Genomic DNA, 22036 nt, shown 5'->3' on the forward strand with positions numbered 1-22036 from the left:
AAGGCCTTTGTATTCATAGATCACTTGTAAAATTCCTGTTAAAAATGTCCACTGGAAATTATTTACAGTGGGTGACAGTCTACTTTGTCTCTTGCTACATTTAAGCACTCTCTCCATTCTTATCCTAAGAGATGCTACATCTTTTTTTGTAGTATGCAAGAGAGCATTAAAAAAAACCATTTGTGGTTTCAGTTATGTGCTCCTTCTCACCTGAATCCTTTCCTTTAGATCAAAGAACAAGGACTATGAAAATAAGAGAGATGCTTAGTATTGCTTCAGTGTTCAAGTCTGCTTGATTTCTCTTTTCTAGCCTGTATTTCACACTACTGCTATTCTCTACCAAATCGGGTTTAGAAACTGGCTGCCAAGATATTAATAGCATTGATGTTTTATGCTACTGCTACTGTTTTGTGTACTGTATGTACTTCCCCAGTAATAATCCCTTAAAGAATTTGCAAGATATCCAGCAGATGAAGCAAGCATATTAAGATGCTGATCCATTGGTGGGTTGAACATACTTTAAACTTCTGTTTCCTTGTGCCAGACAAAAATATTACATTGTGTCACCCACCGTAAAAATCAGTGTACAGAGTGAACTATATGCATATACTCCAACTTTTCCTGCATTTTCACCATGCTGCATCTGCAGATCTTCACAGATCATCAGCATTTACAAGAGCAACGTACAGAACAGGCAGTGGAGAGCTATTTGTGCATTGTTTATTATTGCTCTTATTTTAAGGCACTGCTTCTCTCAGATCAAAAGCTTTTTAAAAAAGGGTCATGATCGTGCATAATCACTTAAAGGGAAAAAGAAAGTTAACAAAAACTATTACACTATACATTAAGAAGTACAAGAAATAATAAAAGGTGAAGAAAAGAAAGGCACTTAAAGCAGCTCTAGAGCTATGTACAGTAGGAAAAGCTTTGGGGGTATTCACTGTGAGTATTGTACAGACAAAGCATGCAGTTTCTTTTTCATCTTCAGACATGATTGTACTGATTTGTGTCTTCACAGAGCAGAGCTGTGTTTTTGCTGGGAAGACAAGGCGAAGAGTACCACTGATTTGTGAAGTTCTACAATTCACGATCCCTATGCGGCAGCAAACAGTTTAACACACTTTCAGCTTGTTCCTTTCCATTTCCTCGGTGAATGTAGTGTTTCACTGAAAGCTTTACAAACAACCCAAAAGCCATCAATCTAATCCCTTCCCCTGTCAAAATTCAGTAGTGACATCTGTGGAGGAAGGCGGTTGGGGAACACCCAAGCACTGAACATGATGAGAGTTACTCTTACTGGGGTTCTGGTAATACTGTACATGATTCAGGCAGCTGGCAACCAAGTCTTTCAGGAGATTACCTTCCAGCTGATGAATTTCAGCTGCCTGCAGCACAACACTGAGGTATTATCTCTGTAGCATGACATTTAACATTAGTAATAAACCTTGTCACACGTTCAATTTTACAAAATCCTATGCATAAATGATTATTTATCCCAAGGAAATGACACAATAGTCAAAAGGTTGGATTTACAGAAGATAAGTGAGCCTCCCTGGCTCAGAAATGCCTGGGCATTTCACACTGTTCACAACGGTTTAAGGCTGGGTGATTTAAAAAAGTACAAGCAGTACAACTCCAATGATTTCCCTCGTATTCCTCCGTATCAGGTACAGTCTTTGGTGTTTTGACAGTGGACCTCTGATCTGCTGAAGAGAAAGAGAACAATTTTTAAATATAAACAGGAGAGATTAAATTCTGTGAAGCTTTCCCCACCTACCCCCTGCAGTATTCGGTATTACACAGTAGAATAAGTTGATTATTTCTACTGCTGTGTTATTAAAAGTTCAGTCCACTACTCAATTGCAAAAAAGGCCTCCTCTTCCATATGATTAAGGCTAGACAATCCTCTCAGTCTCTAAAAATGAACAAAAATTAAGCAATTTCAGCACATGGACAGAGCAGAACTGATCCACCTGTCTGCATGCAACAGAGAACAGTGGTTACATGTATGCTGCAGACATCAAATAACTTTATGATGAAGAACTGACAGTATATATTACAATAAATGGGCTCAATGTTTCAATTTCAGGGATGCAAACTTAGATTAGAAAATTTAGCAGTAGTACCTTTAGGCTTTGGTGCCACAGGACCTAGAAATCCAATATTATCATAAAAATTATGAATGGCACTGGGATTAAAATGTGGTCCTGAAAAACAGAAAAAAACACAACACAATGAAAGAAAGAGTTAGTACAAGAAGGCAGCTAAAGCAGAAGCATTACAGAATGTGTAAGACAAGATCTTCACTGATGTTGAAGGAAAATTCTGAGGTCACCTAATGCAATCTACCAATTTTGTGCCTCCATATATGGCTCATTAAAAAGCATTCAAAGGTGGCATTTTCTAATTGAAAGTATGGAGTGGGGGCAGGGAAAGCTGAAGACAGTCAAAACAGTCCAATGGAAAGATGAGCAAGCCAGGCTGCAGCAACCTTCAGGTTTTACATTATACCTCAGGTGAAGCGTCAATAATATTAGGTTTTGCTTTTCTAAATCAAGACAATAAACATGTTTTGGATATCACCCAAAGTACACCCACTGAAATCAATGGACTTAAGTTCATTGGTTTTAGTGGGCCTACTGAGACATAACTAACATTGAAGTTCACCAATAGGATAAGACAAACAAAACTAAAATATGTTTGTGTTCATGTAGAATATTGTGGATTTTATCATAGAACCATAGAATTGTATAACTAGATTAAAACAAGCTTGGAGCTCTCTAAGTAATCCAGAATATAGATATAGCAATAGGAAGTCTTACCCTAAGTGCCCAACAGCTGTCTTGTTTGTCTTATTCAGGTTTAATTTGGTTTACTGATTTTAAGAATTTTTTATTTCTTTCAAATGTTTACCTGGTGAGAGCTCAGCTGGATATTCAGAACTGTTTGTAATCCCTGAACCATGTATTTTTTTGTATTATTTTGAACTACAAATATGAAAAACACCAAGCTAATGTTTGTCTATTTGTGCTCCGATTGCTAAAATGATAAGAACAAGTCTGTTAACATGTCTTTTTTTCAAACCTAGCCCTGCCCTATTCTTCTGAAGAACTAAACATAGCTTTTAGGCTTTGAAGAAGAGGAAATGGAATAACAGTCACCACCACCCCAGCCATTCTGAATCAGGAATGGGGGAAAGGGCTGATTTTGCATTGTCTTCCTGCTTTCTATTCTATGCTAAACTTACAAGGCTTTTATTTGTAGGGTGAGAGAGTAACTTTAGAAATTATATTTTGTATGTAAGCTTATCTAAATCCTTGTTTTATTTTCATCAATATCTGAAATATGTAGACTTGATCTTTTACAAACAAAGAATCCCAGATAAACAGTGACAAGGTTGGGCATTTTGTTTGTTATGAAAATGCTCAATAAAATGTTAGCAACAACTGAATTACACAATGCATAAATCAATTATTTACATGTTCTATAAACCTCAAACCTTCAATGTTTAGCTAAATGGGCAAAATTATTATTTATACTGATAGTACAGTACCTCTTGCTTGAAAAAGATCAATCTCTTTGGTTAGGCAATCTATGTCTATCTGAAGTTGTCTGTTACAACTTCTTAACTGTTGCATTTCTTCAAGCTGAAAAACACAGAACAATGCTGTCCATTAGATTACTAACTTTATACGTGGGACAACAAAACTTAGTGATGACTGTGATTTAAGCGTAATCATGCCATCTTCAACCCAAAACTGTTAAAGAACAATCCCATCAGATCTTGAGAGGAGGGTATTTATTCCCATGAGGTGTCTAGTCACTGAATTTTGAATTCAGATTATTACTGAAATTACAAAAGCACCAGCTGATACACAGAAATCAGTGATAACTTTTCCTTGTTGACAGTCCTAAAAAATTCATTTTGGAAATACTTTTGGAAGTATTTTTTCTTTCACATCACAAAATAATTCTAAGTGTATCACATAAGCACAGTCAAGCAAATAACTGGCTTGCCAGAGTCAGTACTTCTCCTTTAGACCATTCAGAACACATGACTGAAAATGTGACTGTGTTTTTAAAGTTGTCTTCTCCATCTCCTGGTTCATGCATCATGGTAAGCTAAACAGGTTCAAATTGTTCCTCTCTGGCTTTTTGTTTTAACTTCTGTGCCACACTGAGCTAAGTCAAAGTTTTATCCAAACCTGGGCTCATGGTTAAGTCCTGGTTACAGCTTGTGGTTTAGAGAGGAGATACTGTAACCACAAACTGAGGTTTGGAAACACAAAAACGAGCTTTATCTTAGCTCAGTACAGGGAGGAGCAAAGTGGCTGTAAGCTCACCTCCACGAGCCTGCACGTTTCCAGTGAGCCATAGTTTGCCTTACCATGATGTATGAACCAGGTGACAGGTAAGCAAAGTGTATTTTACGTATCATTACCATTTTTAAACTGAAATTCTATTTCAGACTTATACATGTTTAAAACCTCCAGAAATTATGACTTACTGAAGGAATTTGGGAAGCAGAATTTGATCTTTTCAGGCGCCTTCGTGTTAGATTATTCTCCATTTCATTGACTTCTGTTTTTAGTTTATCTAGCTTTTTCTTCTGAATCTCAAGTTCTCGTTGAAGCCGTTCCATTCTAGCCTTCTGATGTACTAGCAAAGCTGAAGGACATAAAGGTATCTCTTTAATCAGTATATTGTTCTCTTCACAGCATAATTTGATATAATGCAGGGCACCCCTAGGTCAAACAATTTCATGAGAATTCCCACTTTACCAAAACTGAATTATATAAAGATTGTGTGTACCATATAGTTGCTTTGAAACATGAATAATAATTCAGATGACTGCCTATAATAGTCATACCTGTATAATAATTACAGATGTACAGCTAAAGGTCTTAAAATTGACGTGTGAAGTTTAGACGCCTCCCATGTGGCCTTCTTAGTTCACTTCCTGGCTCAGAGTTACCATACCTCCCCACTCCCTAGGTCAAGGACTGCCCATCATCCCTGACCATTGGCCATACTGGCTGAGGCTGATGGGAACTGCAGCCCACAACATCTTTAAGGAACCACACAGGTTACAATTGCCTTATCTTCTGATAATCAGCCAGTGTTAGAAACTGAAAGATGAAAGCTAGAAGCTAAATGGCACCTCGAACCTAGGTTATGCGTGCACAACGGAATGTCTAACCGCACTTTTTTATAACAAGAATATAAAGTTGAAAATGAATGAACTGCAGCTAAAATATTATGTTCATTTTAAACATGATCTAGTCCTTCCCCTGCTCATACCCCTAATATTCTTAAGAGGGTCTCTTCTCCAGTCTTCAGAGAGTAGCTGGAAGTGGGGAGGCAAAAGAAGCTGCTCCTTTCCTTTCACTCTGAGTTTTAATTGGAAATATTAGGCACAGTACTGCACCCAGAGCTCAGAAACTGCTCACACTAATGAAATTCCCTGTCGCAAAACGCGCCTAGAATGAGAGTTTCAAACACTGTAATCAGCCTGTGTAAGTCCTCTTTCCCTATACCCCTCCTCTTATTTTCTCAAACTCGACATTCCTTTCAGTTTTCTGCATCTTCCACCCTTGCTTCCTTATTCAGTTTCTGAGTCTATTCACTCTTTATGGACCCAATGTCCATTAACTATACCATCTAATGGTGTTCCCACTATCTTTCTAAGCCTACAATTTCTCTTTCCCTCCCTCCACCTGCCCAATCCCAATCCTATCCACAGCGCAGAACTGTTTTTGCTGCTATGTCTTATGCAAAGCTCTCTCAGTCAAAATGGCCTATGAATTCTGCATACAGAAATAAAACTGATTTTCAATAATCTTACACTCTTTCCCGTAAGCCATCACAGATTTAGTTACAGCCAAAGGTGGCATTGCAGGTGACAGGTGGTTCTTAAACTTATTACATGTAGAAACCATTTTCTTGTGCTGTTCTTACATTATATATGGTAAGATGTTCAGCAAATTCATTCATTTGGTGGAACAGAGAGATTTAAAGGAAAACAATTTATTCAAAACCATGTTAAATTACTGTATTTTTCGCACCATAGGACGCACTTTTTCCCTCCTAAAAAGCAAGGGAAAATGTGTGTGCGTCCTATGGAGCGAATGCAGGGGGGAGGCAGGCGGGAAAAGCCCTCAAGAGCTTCTTGCACTCTTGCGGGCTTTTCTCCAGGAGGGAGAAGGGACTGACTGGTCGCATCAGTCCCTTTTCCCTCCTGGGGGAAAAGCCCCCAAGAGCGGCGCCCTCTTAAAAGGCTGTGCGGCTCCTGCAGGCTTTTCTACGAGGTGGGGGAATCCCCCCACCTCCCAGAAAAGCCAGGAGAAGCCGTGCAGCCCCTTTAAAGAGCGCGCGGCTTCTGCGGGAGGTGGGGGAAGCTGCAGCGGATTCCCTCCTCCCGGGCTCCCTTTGAAGCGGCAATGTGGGAGGGGAGCAGCTTACACTCGTGTAAGCAGCTCCTCTCCCACTTTCCTCCTTCAAAGCAACTACGGAGGAGGCTGCAGCGGATTCCCTCCTCCGTGATTGCTTTGAAGCAGGAAAGTGGGAGGGGAGCAGCTTTTCCCTCCTCCTGGGCTCCCTTTGAAGCAGCAATGTGGGAGGGGAGCAGCTTACACTCGTGTAAGCAGCTCCTCTCCCACTTTCCTCCTTCAAAGCAACTACGGAGGAGGGAAGGAAAGGGACCATGGATCCTCCACTCCTTGCGGCTGCAGCAGATTCCCTCCTCCTGGGCTCCCTTTAAAGCGGCAATGTGGGAGGGGAGCAGCTTACACTCGTGTAAGCAGCTCCTCTCCTACTTTCCTGCTTCAAAGCAATCATGGAGGAGGGAAGGAAAGGGACCATGGATCCTCCACTTTTGCGGCTGCAGCAGATTCCCTCCTCCTGGGCTCCCTTTGAAGCGGCAGTGTGGGAGGGGAGCAGCTTACACTTGTGTAAGCAGCTCCTCTCCTACTTTCCTGCTTCAAAACAATCATGGAGGAGGGAAGGAAAGGGACCATGGATCCTCCACTGCTTGCGGCTGCAGCAGATTCCCTCCTCCTGGGCTCCCTTTGAAGCGGCAGTGTGGGAGGGGAGCAGCTTACACTTGTGTAAGCAGCTCCTCTCCTACTTTCCTGCTTCAAAACAATCATGGAGGAGGGAAGGAAAGGGACCATGGATCCTCCACTGCTTGCGGCTGCAGCAGATTCCCTCCTCCTGGGCTCCCTTTGAAGCGGTAATGTGGGAGGGGAGCAGCTTACACTCATGTAAGCAGCTCCTCTCCCACTTTCCTGCTTCAAAGTGGAGGGAATCCACTGCAGTTGCGAGCAGAGGATCCATGGCTCCGCTGCCTTCCCTCGAAGCAGGGTGCGGGGGTGCAGGAGGGAAAGAGGGCAGGAAGACACAACCACACTTTGACCACTGAAAGTCCACCCCAGCCTCCCCAAATTTCCACTGAGACGGCCAGGCTAATCTCGATGGCCGTAAGTCAGGCTCAGCATTATTAACTGGACTTAGATAAGCCATGGTTCCCCTTCCTACCCTCCTCTGAGGCTCAGTTTAAAGCAGCAAAGCGGTCAGGAGCCGCCCGCTTTGCTCCTTTAAATAGTTTAGTGCAACATTTGATTCAGAATATTTTTTTCCGTATTTTCCTCCTCTAAAAACTAGGTGCGCCCTATGGTCAGGTGCGCCCTATGGAGCGAAAAATATGGTAGTTTCAAAGAAATACTGGCATTCAGTTTTAAACTGTTTCTGGTTTAAAGCAGCAGTCCAAGCCTGGGGTGAACAACATACAGCTTCGAGAATCATATCCTAGTTAAGGCTTCAGAATTAGACCTATCAAAAGCTTTCAATCACAGATCTAGACAATTTAAAATTCAATTTTATTAAAGTTTGAAATAATCCAAAACGAATTGGTATGTCAACTCATTAGCTCCATGGGTTTCATAAAAAAAAAAAGGTTAAGATGAAACCTGATAATTTTTTATTCTACTGAATGGTTGTTGCTTTTGACTTCAAATGTCATTTCAGAATATACTGTAAAAATAACTGTATACACAAACCAAGTTTAGAACAGATAACATCATAATTATAGATATAAAACTTGGTTATTCAGCAATTATGGCTCAATGATGAAAAACTGAAGCCCAAATTGCAACTAGATGGAATCTGGCCAGAATCTTATAAAGACATTTATGGTAGACACAGCACATTCTGATTGCTTTGTATGCCATGGTTCAGAATCATGGCCATACAAATCAAGATGCAGTGTAGTAGGGGAAGAAGTTCCAAGAGATATAATGAAAGTCAAACCTGTACTAAACACACATACCAGATTACTAAATAAAGCTTTGAAAATGTTTTATACAGCTTTCTGCATAATTTAAGACCACATTAGCAATCAAGTCTATTTGAGACATACATTCTCTTTAAGTGACATAAATAACAACATACTTAAGGGATATATTTTATTGCTCCTAGGTCCACAACTTATTTCAAAGCTAATCTAAATACCTCAGTTAAACAGGAAACACATTGCTCAAGCCTTTCTGTACCAGAAATATTGCCAAAGGCACTTAAATGCAGATAAAAAGCTCATTAAAATGTCTGTCCTTCTCAACTTTTATTTGAATAAATAAACATTCTTGCTCTTACAGATACATAGAAGCATACAGAGCTTGAAAATAAGATGGGAAAGTTCTTAAGACTCAAATATGTCTAGTTTGATAGATTTCAAAGCTTTCTCATGATTTTTGATAGGATGCTATAGAATTTGGGGTTAGGTCTCAACCACTGGGAATTGGGTTGACATCAATGCCAGAATCAATATCTGGAATTAAATTGGGATGGGAGAGAAAAGATAGGATTAAAAAAAAACTGGGAGCATTTTTTATGTAAGGGGAAGATGCATTTCTTTAAAAAAAAGAAGATTCATGGAAGGCTTATTGCTGGCTTCAAGGCAGGACAAGGCCCTATTACTCTCTTTTTTTAATTAAAATCTGACAGACCTCCTTTCAGCAGGTGCCTGTCTCCTTCACTAGGACACCTCGGGTGCAGTACTGTTCTGTGCTGGGAGCATTATGGAAAACCTGAACAATGCTTGGGGCATTCTAGAGAAATGGTGGCCACTGAGAGAAACACCATCCTAATAGAAGTATTTTAAAAGAATGAAAGGCCACCACTGTGCATGGGTGGGCCACCACCCCGTTGTCGGCTAATGAATCCTTTGAAGAAGAAAAAATTGCCTCTGAAAAATCACCAAAATGGCTTTCCAAACTACCTGCAAATGGAGTGCCAAGCAGGCATTTTCTTTCAACACAGGCATTGCCCCCCCCCTTGACCCAAGTCCAAACTTATGCACAACCACATATACATATAGCACCAGGAAATCAATCAATTGGCCGCTTCTACCTGCGGATCAGATCCCAACTGACAGCACTGTGGGCTGCATGTCTTTCCCACCACATGCCAGTCTGGTCCCATAGGCAGGCATATGGGATCAGTACCTGCCTGCTGTGCTGCTGGGTCCTAAAGCAGCTCTCAAGGGCACACTAGAGGATGAGCAACCCAGTGCCTTACTAGCTGTGCTGCCCAGGGCCAGTGGGAGAGGTGCAAATCCATCTCCAAGTAAGGTGGGGCCAGAGCACAAAAGAGGGGGGGAGGGGGAGAGTGCAAATAGTCAATCAGGTAGGCTGAGGGCAACAAGAGCAGATGGGTGAAAATGGGAAGGGAAGGAGGAAATCAAAGAAAGTGAACTACTGCTGCCTGGAAGTTGTTTGGGGCTGCTGCTCGAGAGGCATTGGAGAGAAGGTGTGGCAGAAAGCAGCCCTGGTGCACATGAGTCTCCCTCCCTCCCCAGATGTTCTATTATAGTGGCATGCTCCCAATGTTACACGATTTCACTTATGCTCGTAGATGCCTGGAACGTAACCCCTGCGCAAGTGGGGTGGGGGGCACCTGTACTATCTAGAACAGCACATCTGAACAATCAGTGCATCCCATGAGCATGCTGTGGAATCCTTTGTGTGATGCTTGATATTTCTGGCAGTCAAGTCAAGTGGAAACTTCTCATTGAAAACAGAAAGCTTGAAAATCACTATAATTATTTATTATATCCAAGTGAGAATTATGTAATGAGACTAATTATATTAATAATTATATCCATATGATGTTTTCAACTTGTAGAACTGGCCCTTTACAAGGTGCCACATGACATTTATTTTGTACTTTCCAGGAATCTATCCTGCAGTGTGGCAGTATTTTCTCTATGGAACTCTCTGCCTATTTGTTGTATGGTTTTCAGCAACTGCTAAGAACTGTTTTTATTTAAATAAACCTACCCAGACATGTACTCACCTATTGACCACTGAAATTCTGAAACATGGGACCAAGTTCCAGATCTATTTTTAGAATTTCATCACAAAATGACCATGACTTCCCAAAGCTTCTTCCACAACTACAAGGGGTAGCAACTTGTGCTTCCCCTACCCTTCTAATAAAGTTATTCTCAAGGGGCTAGATTCCTTGCTAGAAGCAGCAGTCATGTGTACAATCTTTCCTAAAGGAAGAGGGAAATTTTCAAAAGCACATATAGTGTTCGGGGGGGGGGTGTCAAAAAATTCCACACAGCCAGCAGCGTGAGTCTAAGTAGCATTTTGCACCCTGACATTTGCCTCCTACTTAAGGTAACCAGGAAAGACAACTCTGAAAATGAACTATTAGCAACAGCATTCAGAAAGAACATAGATTCCCACTTCCTGCTTTTGAATGGGTTTGGTTAATTCAATTATTCTTTTTTGTCATGGCTATTATTTTGTATCTTACCCTTCTCTTGGTGTCAAAGAGAAATATCTTTTTTAAAATATGCTAATTGATCAACATTTCAGTTTATTCAAACACAACACTTTGGTCATTCTTCAGCCCTCAGTTTTGTGCGATCACTCAATTGTAAGTCGCCTTTTTGTTACTTTTAAATTTCTATTAGCTATATTGTGATAATCATTCTTAGCGTTACTATATGTGTAGATATGTAAATATATGAAAACTTGTAATTAAAATATATTTCAAAAACAGCATTCAGAAAGAAAATGGCAACACAACTACACTCTCTTCTGAAACATATTTTGATTATCATCCACATCAAAGTATGAGGCCCATAAATGCACTCATCAGGTTACCAGTAGCATGTGCATGTGTATATGTATATGTGTGAGCCCAGTATATGTACTGTGGTGAGCCCAGTAAGTTGAATCCAGAATTATTGCCCTGGGTTTCAAACGCACTAATGAGAAATTGCTTCTGAAGCACTGCACAATACCAGAGAAGACTCCACCCATTTGACACATAAATGATGATGAGTTTGGCAGCTACAAGTTGGCCTGCCAAAACTTGTGCAACTTTGATCAAATCAGAACTCATCTGCTGATTTAATTACATTTATTTTAATAAGCTAATAAGTGAATAAAGCAGTTCAAGGGAAAAAAGGTATTATCGCATTGCTGACGCAGCAATGTATTTATGGTTAACCTAATTTGCAAGACAACCTCCAATCAATATGGCGCTGAACAAAATGGAGGGTTCACATTCAACAGCCAAATTACTTAAGGCTTTGCTATCAATGAGAGAGAATAGCCATGTGCTGTTCATCTATCCTAGCTTCCTTAATGTACTCAAAAGAAAATAATCTATTTACTGTTCTTTATCCAGCAACAGACTTGAAAAGAATTTTACAGAAAATCCAGTTTCAAATATAACCCTTTGTTGTTTTTGATGGAAACTCATATCCCTCACATTGTACTTTTCTAGTACTTGGAGCATCTGTTTCTTATTAACAAGTAATCTGAAGCTGACAGAGTATATCAACTGTCATCGGTAAATCTGAAGATGTCTTCTAAGCCTCAAGAAATGTGAGGATATTTGCCAGCTGTCACACCTGCCTGTATTCAGCACATGCCACACAGTGCAGAAGTTGCAATCTGTGCTACAGATTAAATCCCTATTAAATCATTTTGAGTCCTGATGGTTGCACTGAAGAGACTATATGAAGGCATTCAGTACATTTGCGTAAGGTTCAAACAACACAGTTCTACACATCTTCCATACATGAGCTGCTGTCTGCTATCAGCTTTGTTAGGCAATTCTCATCTCTAACATTTTCATTATCAGGGCTCTCCAATAACAACATTATCAAGTGAAATCTTTACACGGTGCTGAGAACCCCCCCCCTTGTGAATTTAAATTAAAGGTAAAGGTACCCCTGCCCGACGGGCCAGTCTTGCCAGACTCTGGGGTTTGTGCGCCCATCTCACATTTATTGGCCGGGGGCCAGCGCTGTCCGGAGACACTTCCGGGTCACGTGGCCAGCGTGACAACGCTGCTCTGGCGAGCCAGAGCCGCACACGGAACGCCGTTTACCTTCCCGCTGGTAAGCGGTACCTATTTATCTACTTGCCCCCGGGGGTGCTTTCGAACTGCTAGGTTGGCAGGCGCTGGGACCGAGCAGCGGGAGCGCACCCTGCCGCGGGGATTCGAACCGCCGACATTAGGTGAGTGTAAAAGAAACAAAACAAAAAACCCAGCAACAACTGGTTAACATTCTAAGCAAAGAGTGTCTTTTAAGCAGGCTTTTACACGGCTGCTTGAAAAGTACACCTAACATCTTGCTAGGACAAGGGATGGTATGGTACAAAGGTTTAGAATGAACCTCAGATTAAAGCTTAGTTTATTTGTGATACTGAGTGGTAGTCTTGGGCAAAGAATTATTTCCAATGCCATAGCCTAATGTGAAATGACAATAGTTACCTCAATCACTCAATTACAAGGGTGTGCAATAAAGAAATGGCTTGTCATATCTTGATATCCAAGGGCAGAGGGTATACATAAATATAATCAAACACGCATGAGGATATACCAATGTATTATTTGAGATAATAGGGCAAGGTAAACATGCACCAAAATTACCAGAGTAAATGCCAGACAAAGCAATTTTAACTTTTTTAGCAGAGCTCCACAGCCAGCAATTTCCTCAACTCTGCTTCCCTATCCTAGCCTTTGGATGGCCATAAAATGGCTAGGATGCATATATTATCCCAAGAGTAGCAATTCATTGGCATAATGTAAAACCAAATGACATTTCAGGATTTATACTTAATACAGTTCGGTTTTGAATTTCTTATGGCTATTCTGTATTTTAAATAGGCACATTAACTCTTATAGTTTTCAGTTTATTGTTCAGTATAAATATACTACTAGAGATGGGAATTTCCTTAATATATATATCGTTGTCAAACTATCTTCTGGCAACTGTAATAGACTTTTGATAGTACTCGACCATCTTATGTTTTATTGCTATACATCAATTCAGCTCTCATGGGATATCTAACCAAGTCATACTCAGAGGAGACCTGTTAAAATAAATGGACAAGCAGACCATTGTAAGGGCTCTACTGTGGGTATGACTAAAACTGGACATCCATGCTTTTTAAACCTTAAATTGAAGGCTATGAATTTTCAAGGATGGGAATACTGAATGCATAATCTGACTGACTAAATTATGAATTGTTCTGAAAACCATGGTAGTGAGTACATTAGAAACTGCAAATGACTACTCTTTTAATATTTTATATTGAAAAACAACTTCCAAAACCCAACCAGGAATTTAGATACCTATTAGAAAAGAGGTTAACTTAACAGAATTACTTTAGTAACATAATAATAATAATAATAATAATAATAATAATAATAAAATTTATTTATATCCCGCCCTCCCCAGCCACAGCCGAGCTCAGAGCGGCTAACATCAAATGTATAATACATTAACATAAAATCAGACAATCAATTAAAATACATCCTCAAATCAGAGCAGGGTCAGAATAAAATCCAATCGGATGGCAACCTGCAGATTAGGGTTGGGGACCTTAAATGCTCGCCAGGCCCAACTGTTTGTGCTGAACTTATATGGGCCTGTGAGAAAAATTGGGAGGCCACTTTCATGCAAGTTCTTATGAAAGGGGAGAGGGAGTCAGACTGAACCCCGACCAAAGGCCTGGCAGAACAGCTCCATCTTGCAGACCCTGCGGAAAGATGTCAAGTCCCGCAGGGCCCTAGTCTCTTGTGACAGAGCGTTCCACCAGATTGGAGCCACAGCTGAAAAAGCCCTGGCTCTAGTTGAGGCCAGCCTAACTTCTCTGTGGCCTGGGACCTTCAAGATGTTTTTATTTGAAGGCCGTAAGTTCCTCTGTGGGACATACCAGGAGAGGCGGTCCCGTAGGTACGAGGGTCCTAGGGCGTATAGGTCTTTAATCTACGTTCACACTAATAAAGTTTGCTAGAGGCATAGAAGGAAAGTGAAAGTTTAAATATTTAGGATGATAAACCGATAGAATGGAAGTTCCATAACTATCTCACAGCTAATATCTTGTGGTTATTTCAGTTTTTAAGTCTTAGGCTGAACTCCTTGGCACCCTTAGGATACGCAGGAGAAGGCTGCTGAAAAGAGATGTCTAGAGCAACAGGATGTAGGGGCAGCTGAGAAACTAAAAGGAAGCACTATTTTAAAACTATTCAACATTTTGGTGCACAATGGGGCAGATATGTCAACTACACAATCCGGTTACAGAATGACTACCTTGATCGGTAAGACATGTGATGGAAAAAATGTAGAGTGCTTGAAATCAAAGAAGTATGTTTCCCCCTATCCATAAGAGTTGAACAATGTGCTTTCCTACTGCATCAGTTCTGCAATCCTTTCAGTCCCTGGATTCTTTAAGAGATCTTTGCACTAGATTTACACTTGCTACCATTCTCCTCTCCTACAAAACCATTTCCAGAGTGCTAAAAAGGAAATAATCATTTGTTAGTTCCACATGTTTCAAGTCTTTTATATTTAACCTATTGTCCTAGCAAATTAAATCCTCATCAATCCACGTGAATCAAGTGACTTTTTAAAAATTGTGCTAACCTCTTTGGCATAAATACCCTATTATGTGTTTACAAAAGGAACACACATTTTTTAAAAAAATCATTTACTCTAAGACATGCATAAGGCACTGTGACTTAAAAGGATAAATTTCCAAAGCAAGTCTTCTTCATCAAATGGCAACAGAGTATTACTAAGATGTACCTGTCCATTATTTGTTTACTGCCCATTCTGACATACTTAAAATAAATAAAGGTGTAGAAGCCACCCCTATTTCAGTATTGTGTTTGTTAATTCATGGACCAAAACAAGGCAGAAATCTCTACAACTTACATAAAAATATTACCTTGTGTATAGGCAGCATCATCAGATCCCATACTCAGCTTTCGCGCCTCACTAATCCTATCGACATGTGGGTACTGAACAGGGTCAGTAAGGTGTTGGATACCTTCCGTCTCTGCAAAGTGATCTGGAAGGTTTAGAAGATTTGTAGGTTCAAAGGTTGGGGACACCACACCAGGTGAAACCGCAGGGGGTTTATTTGGAGAAACAGTAATTTTAAAAGTGTATTTTGTGTTAGGCTGTGTAACAACCACTCGGGGAGAAGTGGCAGCGGCATTGTTGCCCAATGCTCTGCTCTTGGGAGGGTGGTGGTGAATAAACGCAGGTCCCATGCTTACTTGACCAGACATATTCCTAGACGTGGCAGTAACTCCTGGATTTGTTGATATGAAGAGTGTGGGTTGATTCCGAACAAGTTGTTCATCTCCTGTAGAAGCATTGGCTGAAATGTAGACCTTAGGCTGACTTCGTGTGGTCATTTCATCAGTATTTGGTGGACTGGCAGCTATGTAAACAGTGGGCTGACTTCTACTTAGAGTCTGACTGTTGAGGGAAGAGGAGTTAGAGGATGAGCGGGGGCCAGTTGAACGCAGTTTCGACGAACTGTTTCTTTGTGGTGGTTCAAGTTTGATTTCAATTTGGTTTTTACGAGGTCCTGTAGAGATATTTTGAATATTGTATTGGCTCTGGGTGGAAGAAGATTGCGAGCTACCAGATGAATGAATTGTAGGTGCTTGTGGAGTAGTAGGAGAACTTATGGGCATATAGACATGGGAGGTCTGATGGCCTTGCTGGTTTGGCTGTGTTGATTGTTGTGATGAGGTATGCGACGAGGAACTGGTTGTGGGAAGGGTTGTCCAGGGATTTGTATGTGAAGGCTGGTAGTTTTGTTGAGAATGCATAGGATTATACTGAGACGTCCAGCCTGGATTTTGCTGAGTTTGGCGAGCTGTACCACTTGGATTTGTGATATAAGGCCTAATATAGATAGAATTGCCTTGTGGACTATTTATTGGAGGTACACCATGTATGTGCAAAGATGTAGGGGTATTCCGTCCGGGCTGAATATTTGGGGCTAAAGTTACCATAATGGGGTTGAATCTAGGTGTTTGCTGAGCCAAGCCAGGTGTTCCTTTGCTGCCCAAGTGAAATCCAAAATGCTGCCCTGGATTAGAAGTACTAACAGTATTAGATATGCCAAAGAATCCCTGTGGAACCTGGACTGGAGCTGTCTGTGGTTCCTGATGAAACAGTTCACTGTTGGACTGGCTGGTTTGAAGGTGCCCATCACTAATGCTATGAGCTAAAGTCCTACTTCCATTCATTCTACTTCCTTCTCTTCCATGGAGAATCACATTCTGAGACTGCAAATCCAAATTAAGGGATGTCATGTGATTTCGCAGACCAGGAATCCCAGAATCATCTGAAAAACCAATGTCTCCTTCACCGTAGAGATATTTTGTGCTCTCTTTAGAGAGAACTGCGCAACAGGCATCCAGGTTATTATTATTCTATAAGAAATTACAAAAATGGGTATCAATAAAAATAATATGGTTTCATCACATTTAATTTAACAACTTAATTTAAACACTGGCTTTCACAAATATTGTGCTGTGTGAAAAAGGAATAAAAAAACAGATAAAATGCAATACAAAATTAAAAGTAGGTTCTACTTTGCTGGTTAGCATTAAAAGAGAATTCTGAACCTAAAAATACTTAAGACTATGAAATGTATCATGTAGGGTGTTTCTTAAAATTTTGTTTTAATGCCCAATATCAATATTACTGAAATGATTAATCAGCAATTAAATCCCAAACAACTGTTTGTATTTGAGAGGTATTATTTGATAAGGCTTTGCAGCCAACTGTTTTTGCTGAGGAAAGGAAGAGGGAATATCATAGGGATAGGGTGGACCTGGCATGAATCAGGAAGACAAATATACAGTGGTGCCTCGCAAAACGAAATTAATTCGTTCCGCAAGTTTTTTCTTCTTGCAAGTTTTTCGTCTTGCGAAGCACGGTTTCCCATAGGAATGCATTGAAAATCAATCAATGCATTCCTATGGAGACCGTCCGGGGACAGAGGGGACCTGTTTTAAAGCAAGGGAAGGGGCAGCGGGGAGAATCGCTTCTCCCCGTTGCCGCCCCTTGGTTCAAAAGGGGTCCGGGGAGAGAGGGGAAGGCGCGTGCGCGCCTTCCCCTCTGTCCCCGGAGATTGCGGGGCTGGCAACGGGGAGAAGCGATCTTCTCCCCGCCGCCCCTTGCTTCAAAAGAGGTCCGGGGTGCGGGGGCAAGCTTCGTTTTGCAAAGCAAGCCCATAGGGAAATTCATGTTGCGAAGCAACTCGAAAACAAAAAAACCTTTCGTCTTGCGAGTTTTTCGTCTCGCGAGGCGTTCGTCTTGCAGGGCACCACTGTATTGTTGGTTATCAAATAAGAAAAGTGCTCCAGGGCATGTATCTTCAAAACCCAGTAACTCTTCCTCCAATTCCTTTCAAGAATGAAAGGACAGTTCCTTGGAGGATAGAAAAATGGACTCAGAGAATACATGCAACAGGGTATAACTTGGGTCACCTTTCAGTAGTGACAGGAAAGAATACTTCGATTTTCAAAAAAACCTAGTAGGATGAGATCTGGGTTTGGAATATGTGTCAATCTCAGAGGTCAATCTCAGAGGTCAATCTCCCTTCCCACATTTTTTCAGCGGCAAAGGAACTACAAAGAGCTTATCCACTGAGCCCAATTACCTTCTCCATTATGTAACTGTTTCTTTTTGGTTTTGTATACTTAGGCATATTTTGAAGGTGATCAATGAAAGCAAAATATCCATTTTCTGTGAGGATGTTAGGTTAACAGAGGAAGCAGAATGGCATCATTAAACCTTTGCACTATGTAATAGTATAGAAAAGATTGTTTAGCAACTGCATGTTACTGGAAGGAAGGAAGGGTTTTGAACACACCTGATTCTGGCCAGCTAATGAATGCCAGTTAGGTTAGAAGCAGCCAAGAGGTTTCTGAAACTTAGCTTTTGAGTTTACTCATGGGACCCAGAGCAGACAAAATGCTGACTGACTCAGAGTCAGGAAGCACAGAGCACCCTATAGATCTAATACTTCTCTCCTGCTTGAGTGCATAGGATTGCAGCTTTAGAATTGAATTAAGCAATTCAGTTTATTATCCTTGTATGTATACAAAAAGAACAAGCGAAACTTTGTATCTTGTACCATACGGACAACTCTGAAGTACTAGAAGACCAAAAGATATATTGCAAACCAATGCACTTTATTCCAAAAACAAGTTAGTATAATAACCAACACTAATAACTAGTTTCCATCCAGTCTATCCTATTCTAACCACCCATTCCATCCTATATCTATCCTTCCATCCTACCCATCCAATCTATATTTGTGTATGTACTGGAAGTACTGGAAGTTATGTAGTTAATGTGCATGATAACCAGCCACTGTGCATACTTCTCCATCAATATGCATACTTCCCAACAGGCCTTGGGAAATGTGCATACCTCCTGCATTTTGTACACTCTATGGGCAATATGTACATTCTCCATCTGTATACTTAATGTTCAGAATAATGCAGTTTGTGGTCTCCTGCCTAATCTTACATGGCCCACAAAACATCTTCCCACTGATCAGCCAAGCGGAGGAGGAAAAGGTGGTTCCAGATAAAGATTATTTTCCCCTGCTGAGCAGCACAGGGGTAGCAAAGGGAGAGGAGTATTTATTCATTCCCTCCTCCTTCCATAATCCTGATGGACATTATCCTCCATGTTGCTCAATGGCAGCATCAGTCATTATTAGAGTTGTGGAAAGGGAAAGGAAAACAAGCTGAGGAATCAGGGAAAATCAGGCTGGGAGAGAAACAGTGTGATGGTCCCACCCACTGCCATTTTTTTACCATCCACTGTGGACAGATTACCTCCAAGGCAATTTGGTTCTGGAAGTAATAAGGGTTGCCCACTGCCGTAGTCTTTTCAAGACTCTAGGACTAGATGATATAGAAATGAATCCATGTAATAAAATTTGAAATTTGTGCACAAATGTTTAAGGCACCTACCCATTGTTCCTGTTGTGGTGTGGGCAGTGGGAATATGACTATTGCTGCATCCCACTGCTTTACCCAAAGGCAGCCTCACTAAGCCACTTCAAAAGCCTCATGTGTGGTATACAATGATGTTTTACTCAGAGTAGATCCATTGAAATTAATGGACCTAACTTAGTTTTGTTCTTTAATTTTGATGTGTCTAGCTCGAGTAAAATTTAGTTGAATACCACCATATATTATCCAACCAAGTGGCAGCTATAAGGAATGAGAGCTAATTTGAAATGCCTCTTAAAATCCCCATCTCCCTGGCAGATTAGGACACCGCAAGTACAATACAATCAAGTGATGGAAATGATAACAGCTTTATACGAAATCCTTATACAAGTAATATGCTTTAAACCTTAAACTGAGGATATGACAAGTTAAGATTCAAAAGGTTAGGCAACATGGAAAGGGAAAAACTGCAATATCTAAAAGCAAATCAAAAGAAAAGAAAAAATAGCAAAAAACCTGGGATGGGGAAGGGTCTAACTAGAAGAAATCTACACTTAAGTAGGTTAGTGGGGAAAGACTTTGTAAGTACTTTTAATTATCAGCACTAAAGTGCCTACGTAAACAGAAACAACATAGCACTGACCTGTAACATGCATCTGGACACAACAACTTCAGGTACCTCAGGAAATTTTTGGCGCAGGTCATGTAAAACCTGAAAATTTATTTGTTGGCTTCCTTGGGCCATTCGTATGTTGCCTGGTCAGGACTTTTGTTCAATAGGCAGTTCCAAGCCTTAGTGCAAATGAACAATCATCTCTTCTGCCTCAGCATCCTGTGGAAGACAAGATTTAAAAAGTCAGCTACAATAAATTCATCACATGCTTTCGAATACAGTTTTTTTAATACAAGATTAGTGACATTTTCTTTTAAAACATATTGCTTAATACTCCCTTCAACACAGCCTCTAAAGATATCTCTCTTCACTCTACAAAGTGTATAAGCTCATTTTCAGGGGGTGTGCTTTAGGACAAATTTTAATAGGAACTGTTTACAGGCTTAAAGCCTACCAAGAATTGCATATTCACAACAACAGTATAAAGCAGGGGTAGTCATCTGTATCCATCCCCTAAAGAGGCTTTTTGTCCCCCTCCAAAAAAGAAGCTAAAAACTCTAATTTATTTTTTAATGACTTTTTAATGTTGTGTTTTTTTTGTTTAAATGCCCACTGTTATGGGTCCCATGCTGTACTGCAATGATGCAAGGTTTTCTGTGCCTGCCAAATTTGCCATTAATTCTTTAAATAAATTAAAAAGCTGACTGATCCTATAGATACCCCACTATGGTACCAAAAGTTTTGTGTCCCCCATAAATAAATAAATAGTCCTTTTTTGGGGGGGGGAAATGGCCATACCTTCACACTTCAGCTAAATCTACCTTGATAAAGGGCCCCTGGAAGGTTGACCATGGGTCAACATGGTTCTTCTATAAGCCAGTATAGCCTATACATTTAGTTATGATTTCCGAGATTGAGATAGTTTTAAAGATAGCTGTCATGATTATTGCAATTGCAGTAGCCATATAATAGGCTACTATTAGTTGATATTCCAGCAGCATTGCAGTATCTGAGAAGAAATTGTTTAAGTGCTTCCAAGAGTGCATCTAAGACCAATGTGCATCTAAGTTCAATCTGAAACAAGTCAACACTTCTGCCAATTAATACATTGTGGAACAACTCTGCTATGAACCAAAAACTCACCACAATGAAGTTTCAGGATAAAATTAAGAAAGCATATCTGCATATTGTTTTACACATTTCTCTGTGTGGGGCAGACATACAACTAAAGCACTAAAACTCTGTACCATATATTATCCTCTAATTGACAACAAAATTACTTCCAGCTGTCATATCACTGTTCCAAGCTAGCTACCCCATCCTATACATATGGTTTCTACTGACAATGAATTTTATAGTATTCTTTCTTTACCTAGGAGCAATTTTATTATCCCAAGTAGTTTCTGCATATCTTTTCCTTTTTATATATTTTTAATTTTAACATATAAATTATAAAATGTACCACAAAATTTATCACTTATACAATCTTTTTAGACTTCCATCAGCACCTCTGATGATCCACCATTTTAGCCACTTCTTATGCATATCTTAACATTATATTGCCTTTACATCTCTTAACAAATCATCCTCAACCTTGTCCATTTTTACAATACTTCTAATAATACTCCTCACAAAACTTCTTGCAACCCTACAAACGTTGTCTGTTCTTCACAGTTACTTTTCAAATAGTCCGTAAATTTACTCCGCATATCTTTTCCAATGATCTTAGCAAAGGCCAATTGAATGGCTTACTGGGGAATGGATAGCCTTGAGCAGCACAAATCCAGGACACATCTCCACATTTAGGAAGACAGAACTTACACCTTCCACTTTAGCAACAACTGAAACACAATTACATTTTTATAGATATGACAATGCATGTTAGACCTGTGACCTACAATATACAACATAAAATAAATATCAACTAAGTGACTAGGCAAGGACTGAGAAAGCACTGTTTTCCTCATCAGCAGTTCTGACTTCTTACCTCTAAGAATATAAGCATGCATTCCCCCTTTAATATATAATAATGCCTTAGGCAAAACTATCCTATTCTACGCCCACCAACCCACCCACACCCTGCAAAAGAATTAGAAAAAACTATGTAGACTATTT

General features: G+C 40.2%; 1 protein-coding gene across 4 annotated transcripts in view; it reads right to left on the reverse strand.

Moving 5' to 3' along the window:
• The window catches only part of TAB2 (TGF-beta activated kinase 1 (MAP3K7) binding protein 2), a 49510-nt gene continuing 27474 nt past the window's right edge, over positions 1-22036 (reverse strand). For 3 of the 4 annotated variants that reach the window (XM_082215226.1, XM_082215228.1, XM_082215227.1), the window contains exons 2-7: positions 19952-20140; positions 15258-16764; positions 4508-4668; positions 3554-3647; positions 2127-2207; positions 1-1706 (exon numbers count right to left, since the gene is read on the reverse strand). In XM_082215226.1, coding sequence (XP_082071352.1) covers positions 1558-1706; positions 2127-2207; positions 3554-3647; positions 4508-4668; positions 15258-16764; positions 19952-20053 — 2094 coding nt within the window. In that variant the 5' untranslated portion in view covers positions 20054-20140 and the 3' untranslated portion in view covers positions 1-1557. The remainder of the gene's footprint in view (positions 1707-2126; positions 2208-3553; positions 3648-4507; positions 4669-15257; positions 16765-19951; positions 20141-22036) is intronic. The other variant, XM_082215229.1, reaches the window with a different exon arrangement.

This window comes from Podarcis vaucheri (assembly GCF_965113315.1).
Source record: "Podarcis vaucheri genome assembly, chromosome: 3".
NCBI lineage: Eukaryota > Metazoa > Chordata > Lepidosauria > Squamata > Lacertidae > Podarcis > Podarcis vaucheri.